Source organism: Kogia breviceps, chromosome 12, assembly GCF_026419965.1.
Source record: "Kogia breviceps isolate mKogBre1 chromosome 12, mKogBre1 haplotype 1, whole genome shotgun sequence".
In the NCBI taxonomy this organism is placed as follows: Eukaryota; Metazoa; Chordata; class Mammalia; order Artiodactyla; family Physeteridae; genus Kogia; species Kogia breviceps.
In genome coordinates this window covers 55,694,582-55,705,646 of record NC_081321.1, presented here as the reverse complement: position 1 = coordinate 55,705,646, position 11,065 = coordinate 55,694,582, and the positions used below count along the sequence as shown (strand labels likewise).

Here is an 11,065-nt window from a genome sequence, read left to right as displayed (position 1 = left end):
GTTAAGAAGCTTACTCAAAATCATATAGCTTGATAGCAGTGGAGACAGGATTCAAGTCTGCATTCATAACTGCACTACTGCTGTGTATACAGTACAGGTTGAAAGACAAGGTGGGCTGGAATCAAATAGTGGAGGGTCTTCTGTGCCATACCTAAGTGCTGTATTTCATAAGTAAAAACAATCCTATTTGTATCTGAAAGGAAAAAAATAAAAAAGTTAAAAAAGTCTATCATTAGTGATTATTTGGAACAATTTATCATCTAGAGCTTTGCTGTTCAATATGGTAGCCTCTTGCCACACATGGCTATTGAGCATTTGAATATGGTGAGTCAAAATTGAGATGTACCATGGGTATAAAATGCACACCAGATTTCTAGGATTTAGTATGACTAAAAGAATGTATAATATTTTATTAATATTTTTCTGTATTGATACATATTGAAATGATATTTTGGATATATTGGTTTAAGTACAATAAATTAAAAAATTATTTTTCCCTGTTTCTTTTTACCTTTAGTAATGGGGCTATTAGAATATTGGCTTGCATTATATTTCTGTTGGGCATTGTTGGTCAGAGCAACATAAATTTGTGGTAGATTTTATATTAACCATCTTTGATGAAGGGCTTCCTACCACATCGGTTTTCTAACCACATTCTTTTCCTTGCTTTCTGGTCATTTGCAAGAAAAAATTTAAGAGGCACCCCCTTTGCAAAGGTTTGAGAGCCTCTAGAATTTCCCTTTTTACTTGCTTCTGACCACAAACGAATGATCAATTCCTCTGGATAAGGAATCAACATTTTACAAGGGCAAAGGGAGGAGGTGCACAAAAATTTCCAATCCCTGGATGGTGTGAAGTGAAAGTGCTTTCAAAGTATCCCACAAGAATGGCACAGGTGGGCATGATGGGTCTGTCTCCTCGTCAAAAGACCCAAGGGGTTGAAAGGAAACTCTAACTACAACACCAAAATGCCACAAAACCATAGTTATTAATACCAACTAACTAGCATCTCCGTCTATCTGTCACCATCTCATCTTAAAAAACTTGTGAAAATACGTAATCCTGATGAGACTTCAACTAGGTATAAATACCAGTAGCAAAAGGAGACACAGTACATTCTTCTGATCATCTGCAGATCAGCTATTAGAAAAGAGACATCAGCTACGTCCTTGGGACCTGATCAGCTTAATACAGGAGCTACTGATTTCAACTACTTCACCTAACTCTCTCCGAAACAATGAAATATACCAGTTATTTCTTAGCTTTTCAGCTGTGCGTGATTTTGGGTTCTTCTGGCTGTTACTGCCAGGCCCCATTTTTCAAAGAAATAGAAAACCTAAAGGAATATTTTGTAAGTTTGACCTTTTAATAATATTTGCTTGTGGTTGAAATGACTGATGTTTGATGTTGACTTGTAATTGTATCTATGATGGGCTCTCATCTCTAGCCCACAGTCATCTTGAGAAGACTTGGTGTTATTGTGACTGTTGTTGGCTGGATGTGTTTTTTTGACTAAATGATCTAGATAATGCTTTAACTCTCTGCTTAATTTGCTATAGAGATTTAGTGGGGATTCATGAATCCTCCAAAAGATGGGCATAATATGGGTATAATTTAGAGCATTGCTAATTTTGTGATGAGAATCTATTCAATTATGATGTCAAGTAGTATGCATCCTGAAAAAATGACTATAGGTCTTTCTTTCTGATTTCTCAGGCTGCTATGATGGTGTCAGTCAGAGGAAGGTCAAGATTAGCATTAAAAATGGTCATTTGAAAGAACTGATCAATTAAAGAAGATGAGGTCCTTAAAGCTTTGGCTTAAAAAAAATCACTTACAGGTGTTTTTCTCCAAAAAGTGGTTTTAAAATTTTACTGTTCCATCCAGATTGTCTGTGAATTACTCTTGGAGTAGTCATTTGCTGAGATTTTTTTTGTAGGAGTTTAATCTGCCTTATATTTAAAATTTTTTTTCTTTCATTTTATGAGTTTCTTAAAATTTTTACTTATGGTTAATTAAAACAGTTTTTTTGCATTTTAAATATTTTATTGTATGTCCAAAATTTAGCTACTATAATTACAGCTGGAGCTAGCTTTTAAAGCTGACATAATACCTTATAGGAGGGCACAGGTAGAGGTTATAGAAACCTGTACCGTAGCGGGGCAGTATTTTATAGGGAGATGGCTTTCCTGGGGTTTTTTACTAGACCTAAAAATACTTTCTGTCCCTTACTATAGTTACTTGGGACAACTGAAGTATCATCAGCCTTGTTGAGTTCATTTGTGAAGTTATATTAGTAAATAAGAAAGCTAAAATAGCATGATAGTCTTTGGCTGTATCCAACATGATAGTTTTTGAGAAAACATTATTAGAACTAAACAGAGTGTTGAAAAGAAAATCAGTGAACATTGTCAGCATCCAAGTTCAATAAAACTTGAGGTACAGTTTTAGGGCAATTTATGGACTAATTGTAAACCAATTTTTTCCTGTTTTGTTTTGTTTTCTCAGAATGCAAGTAACCCAGATGTAGCTGAGGGTGGACCTCTTTTCTTAGAAATTTTGAAGAATTGGAAAGATGTAAGCTGAACATTTCCATTTGGCTAATTTTCCTATTGCTTATTTTCTGATGGATAAATTCACATCAACTTCTCTTTGTGCCTTTTTCTCCCAAGGAGAGTGACAAAAAAATAATTCAGAGCCAAATAGTCTCCTTCTACTTCAAACTCTTTGAAAACTTAAAAGATAACCAGATCATTCAAAGGAGCATGGATATCATCAAGCAGGACATATTTCAGAAGTTCTTAAATGGCAGCTCTGAGAAACTGGATAACTTCAAAAAGCTGATTCAAATTCCGGTGAGATGATCTTAATTCTTTTTTTTTTTTTTTTTTTTTTTTGGTTTCATTGCAGAGGCTCTTGCAAAGCACTTCATTCCCAGAAAGTAGAAATTAGCTACTGGGTACAGTTGTTAAAGCTATGAAATGAACCTGTGGCCAAAACCCCTCTTTACCAATTCTGTTTGTGTTTTGGGTGACTTTGCAGTCAGTTATGCGAGTCACTTAAATTTGTGATTTGGGAAAATACTGAAATTATGCCTATAGCACAAAGATAGGTGAATGAACAAATCAGTGAGAAAGAAGTAGTGAAGAAGTGGGGGGAATGTTGAAAAGCAGCTCCCCCATTGCCCCTTGTTTGTGTTTTGGAAATTCTCATGCTTTGAATAGGAGGTTGCATGTCTTAATGGAAAGAGCAGTGGGAGGGCAGGGGTAGAAGATGTGTGTTTCTTCTCCCAGCTCAGCCACCAAAGAAATGTGTGATCTCAGATGAATCACAGGCCTGGCTGGAGCTGTTTCCTCATCTTAAAAGGAGCCTGTTGGGTTCACTATAATTTCTATGGTCTCTTTTGCTTCTACAATGCCATGGATAGAAAATCAGAATGAGTTAGGAGAAAAGTATGGCCTTTGAGGAGACAAAGGCCCTCCTACAGCCAGACTCTGGTCAACCTCTCAGATTGTGCGGCCCAAGTAGAGGTGAGAGTGTTTGCTTTTAGAAAAGAAAATAGGTAGAATTTATACACCTTATAGAAGAATTGTCCTATCAACTTTTGGATACTAGAACATCTTGGCTGGAGAAATCCTTAGGCTCCTAAGCTTTATCTTATCAAATTACCTTGAGTATTTAAAGTTATGGTTTCTAGAAGCTGAAAAATAACTTTGAAGCATAAAGACGTCACATTTTCCAAAATTTCATCTAAGAGACAAAGGCCTCCAGAGTTTTTGGGGGGCGGGGGGTTGGCTTTGGTATAAATAGGCTTGAATGAGAAGTGGAGTGGTCCCGTTATGACTTGTGCTCTCAGGATTTGTGCCCAGCTCTCCCCATAACTGGGTCTGCCTCTCAGCAATCTCACATAAGTTCCTAGGAACTGAAATAAATGCTTGCTCTTCAAGATTTCTCTAGTCTCCAGTACGTTCGATGGTATGAGAGTGGCTTGGAAAAATTATAAGACCATTACTACTTCCACTGGTAATGTTTTCTGGTGTTCAGCAGATATCCATTGGTTGCAGGCTAGAGAATGAAAAAACACTTATTCCTAGCTCAGTGCTGCCTCTGGCTTGCTGTTCAGTCCTGGATGAGTCTCTTAGTTTCTTGGTGATGCTTTGAACACTGGAAAGTTCAATTTATCACTTGTAAACACAAACCCGGTAGAAACTTTTCTACTGTGCTGTAACTGGGCCTTGAAAAAAAAAAAAAACCTGTTGGTCCCATCCTTCTGGAAGCTCCAAGCCTCCTGCTTCACAATGGGCAGTCCTGAGTGAGCTCTCAACCATTGTCTTTTTTTGCTCAATTGCGAACATATTTAAGGCATGTTATGCCTTTTAGTCCTGTAGCCTAGTCATTCTCAGAAATGTGGCAAGGTGGCTGCAGTGTTTCCAGCTTTAGAAAGACATCTAGTGGCAGAGCAAAGATGAAAGTAAATGGTCCTCATTTTATGAAGCATGACTTCACCTAAATGGTCCTATTGGGTAGAGCGAGAAAATAGTTCAATTTGCTGGAATGGAAGGCAGGGTACCGGGAAATTTGCTTTCATTCCTGATTTTAAGTGTTATATACCAGTAATTGATTATTGCCATGTAAATATGATCAGTGTTTATTTTTTCTTAGAGGTTTGTTTTTTTTTTTAAAGAAGATGTTAGGCATAGGAGTTTATTAATTAATTTATTTATTTTTGCTGTGTTGGGTCTTCATTTTTGTGCGAGGGCTTCCTCTAGTTGTGGCAAGCAGGGGCCACTCTTCATCACGGTGCGCGGGCCTCTCACTGTCGTGGCCTCTCTTGTTGCGGAGCACAGGCTCCAGTCACGCAGGCTCAGTAGTTGTGGCTCACGGACCTAGTTGCTCCGTGGCATGTGGGATCCTCCCAGACCAGGGCTCGAACCCGTGTCCCCTGCAGTGTTTATTTTTAATCCCATTATGGAAATGATGAGACTGACCTAATTTGGGGGAAATTAAAAATTATGATTTTTCATCTGACTTGGACTTAGTATTTACAAAGTACTGAACCTATACCAGTGGTTTTCAAACTTTGGTGGTGTCTGAATCACCTGGTGATGTTAGTAACTACACAATGGCCCAGGCCTAGTCTGATTTCATACACCTGGGTGTCTGAGTTCTTCATTAGGTCTCCACGTTATTCTTCTACACACCAAAGATGAGAGCCATTGGCTATAGTAACTCATTTGATACTTATAGCAAAGACTAAGTACAAAGTGATAGAAGTGGTAGAGAGCCTAGAGGTCGTCTAAACAATCTCCTCATTGTTCAGAGGAGAAAACAGAGATTGGGAGAGGTTAAGTGACTAGTTTAAAGTCACATGTATTGCACACACAGAATTCAAACACACATTTTTTTGTCACTACTTCAGGACTCTTTCCACTATATAATTTTCAGAATGTAGTGGTAAATTAAAGGATATGTAATGTGTCCCACCATGTTACAGCACAACTAGCAATTTCATTATAATTTTAGTCTTAATCACTGAAGAAACCAACATTACATATTAAGGTAATATATTGCTAGTGAAAATAATTTATTTTAAAGGAATACTTCTACTTTCTTGGACCATGACAGCAGAATATCCTAATGATTTGTATGCCTGAAATTAATTTTGCTGTTTTCTTTTCCAATAGGTAGATGATCTGCAGATCCAGCGCAAAGCCATAAGTGAACTCATCAGAGTGATGAATGACCTGTCGCCAAAATCTAACCTCAGAAAGCGGAGGAGAAGTCAGAATCTGTTTCGAGGCCAGAGAGCATCGAAATAATGGTCATCCTGCCTGCAATATTTGAATTTTTAAATCTAAATCTATTTATTAATATTTAATATTTTACATTATTTATATGGGGAATATATATTTAGACTTATCAATCAAATTATTTATAATAGTAACTTTTATGTCATGAAAATGAGTATCTATTAATTTATGTGTTATTTATAATTACTGTATCCTGTGACTATTCCACTTGACCCTTTTTTTTTCTGACTCACTAGGCAAGTCTATGTGATTACAAGGCTTTATCTCAGGGGCCACCTAGGCAGTTGACCTAAGCAAGACCCTCTGGGTTGTGCATTTATTTCACTTGATGATATAATGAATGCTGATAAATGAAATGATGCCATCCCGTTGCTGCCTATTTGAGACTATGTCTGCCTTCTGAGCCACTGCTATGATGGCATGTCAGACAGCACTTGAGTGTGTCAGGCAATATGACTTGTCCCCTGATAAAAACATAGCATCTCATCTCATCTCATGCCTGGTGCTTCAGAATATTGCTGACAATTGTGATTGTACCCAAATGGAAAGTAATAAGTTTGTTTATCAATATTTAATATATATGAATAAAGTGTAATTTCATAACTATTTATGTTGTGTCAGACTTTTTCTAAAGTGGGGACCAGATTAAATGAACCACGGACTAATGAATTAGTAGAAGGAGAGTAATTTTTAGCTGTGGAAATATTAGAGTTGGGTTAAGACACATTAAAATTGGTGTTTCTCTCTGCTCACGATTTGTTGGTTTCCAGTGTTCCATTTGGTAGCTGTTTGAGTTATCTCTCCAAAATATGGATGTAATTATGTAGCCATTTACTTCAGAGCTTCTTCTGTGGAAAGTAGTCCAAATTGTTTAGGTTGGCACACAAAAATTTATTTCTCCTTTCTCCCTCAACTCCCCATGGCATCCTTCATCTTGCTATCCCCTTTGTCCTCTGGCCACTTTGGGCAAACACCATTTGGTATGGAATAGTGAGTGGGAACTCTAGGGAGAGAGTCTTGGATTGGAATCTTGGTCCTGCCATTACAAGTAGTGTGACCCTCATATTCTCTAAGCTTCAGTTTACTCATCTGATAAAGAATTGTGCCTTCCTCATAATATTGTGGTGAGAGTTTATTCTTTCACTCAAGAAATATTTACTGCAGCACCTACCATGTGCCTGGTGCTGTTCCAGGCACTTGTGAATGAAACAAACAAGGATCCCTGCCCTCGAGGAATTTAGAATTTAGCAAAGGGGAGACAGATAATAAATGAAATACATAATATGTTAGTAAAATGCATGGTATGTTAGAAGGTGATTGGTGCTATAGAAAAAAGGTAAAAAGGAATGGGGGAACTGGGAAAACTACAGGTGGGACAAAGCAAATGGGCTAGAGGTTTAAATGGAGTAATTATAATTGGCTTCATTGAGGAGATAACAATTGAGGAAGCACTTGTAAGAGCTAAGAGAGGATTCTAGGCAAAGGGAACATTTTTGCAAAGGCTCTAAAGTGGAAACTTGCCTTGAATCGTGAAAGAAGAGCCAGCACTCCAGTGTAGTTGGAGCAAAATGAGTCAAGAATATCTCTAATTTTTTAGTTGAGCAACTAAAAAGATGAAGTCATCATGTGAGATGGGGAAACTGGAGGTAGCAGGTGTTGGGTGGAAAACTAGAAATTCAATTTTGAAGGTTAAGTTTAAGGAGTCCATTAGATTTCAAAGTGGAAATGCTGAGTAGGCTATTGGGTATATCAGTCTGGAGTTGAGAGAGAACTCTGGACAGTTGATGTAAATTTAGGAGTTGAAGGTAGAGCAGGTACTTAAAGACCTAATACCAGCTGAACTTCTGAAGGTCATGAGTTTACATAGTGAAGAGAAGAAAAGCAAAGTATTGAGTCTTAAGGCACACTATGTTTAAGAGGCTGGGGAGAGACCAAAAGAGACTGAAAAGAAATGACCAGTGAAGTAAAAGGACAACCTAAAAAATGAGATGTCCTGAAAGCCAAGTGAAGAAAACATTTCAGGAATAAACTGTATTAAATGCAGTTAAGTCTGGTCAAATGAGGACTGAGAACTGAACACTGGATTTAGGAACATGGAAACCATTGCTGACCTTGGACAAGAGAAATTCAGTTGGAGGATGAGGGTAAAAGCCTGATTAGAATGGGATGAAGAGAGACATTGGAGACAATAAACATGGATAACTCTTTTTAGAAGTTTTTTTTTTTTTTTTGCAAAGGAGAACAAAGAAAGGGGTAGATGTCAGTATATGACATCAAAACAAGTTTTAAATTTTTTTAGTTGTTGCTTTTAAGATGGGAGAAGAAGTAGTATGTTTACATATTAGTAGAAATGATCTAAGAGTAAAACAATACACGATATAGGAGAGAGGAAAGAACTTCAGAGTACTTCCATGAGTAAGAAAGAGAGATGAACTGAGGACACAGAGGAATTGGCTTTAGGCAAGTGCACAAAAATTTATCTTTGTTAGCAGGTAGGAAGGTAGACTATGTGGGTTCTGATGTTGGTAGCTGAGTAAATGTGGTAGTGAGAACTTTTGGAAATTTTAACTGGTTGTTTAAAGTTTTTTCAGTGAAATAGAAAGCTGAGAGTGAGGTTCAGGGAGTGCCGGAGGCTTGCGAGCAGCAGAAGAATGGATGGATCAGGAGAGTGCAATGTAGATTACCAGGCAACTTTAAGGGCCCACTTATGGTCCAAGTTCATGAAATTATGGAACACCAGTTGGTTTAGTTGAGTTTGTCTCTATCTACATTGAGCTGTGGGTGAAAATATATAGAGAAGAGACAGACAGTTACATTTAGCAGACTTTGATTTGGCCAAGTAAGTAGGATAGGGAGAATGAGGACAAGGAAGTCATGGGGATACACAAGGGTGTACTCATGATGGTTCATGAACTGGTAATGAACTCTAAGTTGGTTAAGAAGGGGAAAGACTATTAACAAGTTTGCTGAAGGAGGGCAAAGAAGTGATTACATGAAAGGATATCTGCCCCACCTCTGGGCCTGAAAGATGGGTGAGGAAACAGCCACCATTTGAGGAGGATGGAAGGGAGGCAGTGTCTTTAAGGGAAAATCAGTTTATCTTTTGAGTATGAGGAAGTCAAGGATAGGATGAATTTGGTTAGTGCAGGACTGTGAATTCCAGATCCAGTGAGTTAGGGGTATGAGAGGAGGTCATAAAAGGGAATGTACATAGGGATGTGTTGTAAGTCTGGGACTTCTCATGATCACTAACATAAACAAGGATAATGGATATAATGAGCTTAATTCTACTGGCTTTGGGGTATATAGTGGGGGCACAATTGTGAGTGTCAAGGGCAGAAAGGGTTAGTTGTCTGGGGCTTCCTTCTCAACTATTTAATGCTCCCACAGCAATACTGTTCAGTGAAATAGTTTATGTAAAAGCATCGATTTAGTCCTTGACAATAATCAGAGGTCATTATTTTGATTGTTGGGCAGTAGCTGAATACCAGTGGGTGAGACTCTATCTCCATTCCCTGGGCTTCTTCTTCCAGTCTAAAGTTTTTATCAATCATTTCCAACAAAGTCAAGCTTCCCCATAAAAAAGAAAAAAATCATTGTACAGCTACTAAAAAGAATGTCTTTACTTTTTAGTTTTATTGCCTTCTTTTATTTTTTCACTAAAATTTTATGTTAGCCATTATTAAATATTTATACTGAATAGATAGTTGATTGAAAGAATTGGGGAGGATTGAGGTAATCTTGGTGTGTCTGGAATTCAATCGGCATCTGAATGCTTATAGAGAAGGAAAAATATCTTCTCTTTTTTAAAGGCAGCATTATTTATTATATATTTTTTTAATTTATTTTTTTGGGTTGCATTGGGTCCTTGTTGCTGCAGGTGGGCTTTCTCTAGTTGTGGAGAGCAGGGGCTGCTCTTCATTGTGGTGCGTGGGCTTCTCATTGTGGTGGCTTCTCTTGTTGCAGAGCACAGGCTCTAGGCACTCGGGCTTCAGTAGTTGCAGCAAGCAGGCTCAGTAGTTGTGGCGCACAGGCTTAGTTGCTCTGTGGCATGTTGGATCTTCCCAGACCAGAGCTCGAACCCCAGTCCTCAGCCTTGGCAAGTGGATTTCTTTTTTTTTTTTTTGCAGTACATGGGCCTCTCACTGTCGTGGCCTCTCCTGTTGCAGAGCACAGGCTCTGGATGCGCAGGCTCAGCGGCCATGGCTCACGGGTCCAGCCGCTCGGCGGCATGTGGGATCCTCCCGGACCGGGGAACGAAACTGTGTCCCCTGCATCGGCAGGTGGACTCTCAACCACTGTGCCACCAGGGAAGCCCTACAGGCAGGTGGATTCTTAACCACTGTGCCAGCAGGGAAGTCCCGAAAAATATCTTTTTTCTCTATCGTTTTAAACTCTTGACTGGTATCCTGTAACAAAAGACAGATTAACAAGAGAAAAACATATATTTATTTAAATTATATGTGACGCAGGGACCTTCACAAGAAAATAAAGACCTGAAGAAGCAGTAAAACCTGAGTGTTTTCATGCTAGATTTGGTGAAGGATGGAAAAATGTAGTAAATGGTGGGACACTTAGCAAGGCCTGCTGTTGTTCAGATTCCCCTCTGAGTTCCTTGTCATCAAAGACTAGAATGCTCCTTTCCTCTGGTTAAATGACCCGTTTCAGGAGAAGGTCAGAAAGTCTTTTCTGCAAATGCTTTTTCTCAAATTCCTTCAGCGTGAAATATTCAATACATCAAGGTGGCATATTCTGGGGTATCATGTCCTGAACCCTGTCGGGCTCACAGGAGAAAATACAAAGGCAAGAGTTTCTTATCCTGCTCTCTTTACCTAGAATGAGAATCTGGCAACCCCATGACAAGGCTTCTTCTGGGCAGATGGTGATGAAAGATCAAAGGTGAAAGTGCCATCATGATCAGAGCTGCAGATGTAAAGCCACATCAGAGAACCATTGACATCCTGGGTATGGCCACCCCCAGGGATGTGTAATAGGTTGGTGTAAAATAATACTAATGAGTAACCAGTGAACATGTGCTATGGTTAAGAGCTCTTTTTCAGCATTCAGGTAGACCTAGATTTCATTATCTGCAAAAATTTAGGAATGTTATTGGCTATCTTCGAGCCTCTTTTCTTTCATCTGTAAAATGGGAACTGTAAGGTCATCGTGAGGACTACATTTTTTAAAATGCATGTAAAATGCTTGGAAGAGAGAGAAAATGCTTTGTCAAGAGTAACTATTATTATTAATGCTAT

General features: G+C 38.5%; 1 protein-coding gene across 1 annotated transcript; it reads left to right on the top strand.

Moving 5' to 3' along the window:
* The first annotated feature begins 1,237 nt into the window (after positions 1-1,237).
* On the top strand, positions 1,238-5,819 carry IFNG (interferon gamma). Its single transcript, XM_059080190.2, has 4 exons — positions 1,238-1,351; positions 2,509-2,577; positions 2,673-2,855; positions 5,685-5,819. The coding sequence occupies exons 1-4, from the start codon at positions 1,238-1,240 to the stop codon at positions 5,817-5,819; spliced, it is 501 nt and encodes a 166-aa protein (XP_058936173.1).
* The last annotated feature ends 5,246 nt before the right edge of the window (positions 5,820-11,065 follow it).

Bases quoted from the DNA above. Each gene is read 5' to 3' on its own strand.
- IFNG (XM_059080190.2), top strand. From the start codon at position 1,238: ATGAAATATACCAGTTATTTCTTAGCTTTTCAGCTGTGCGTGATTTTG. The intron at 1,352-2,508 runs GTAAGTTTGACC...TTGTTTTCTCAG, and splicing joins AAAACCTAAAGGAATATTTT to AATGCAAGTAACCCAGATGT. The intron at 2,856-5,684 runs GTGAGATGATCT...CTTTTCCAATAG, and splicing joins AAAAGCTGATTCAAATTCCG to GTAGATGATCTGCAGATCCA.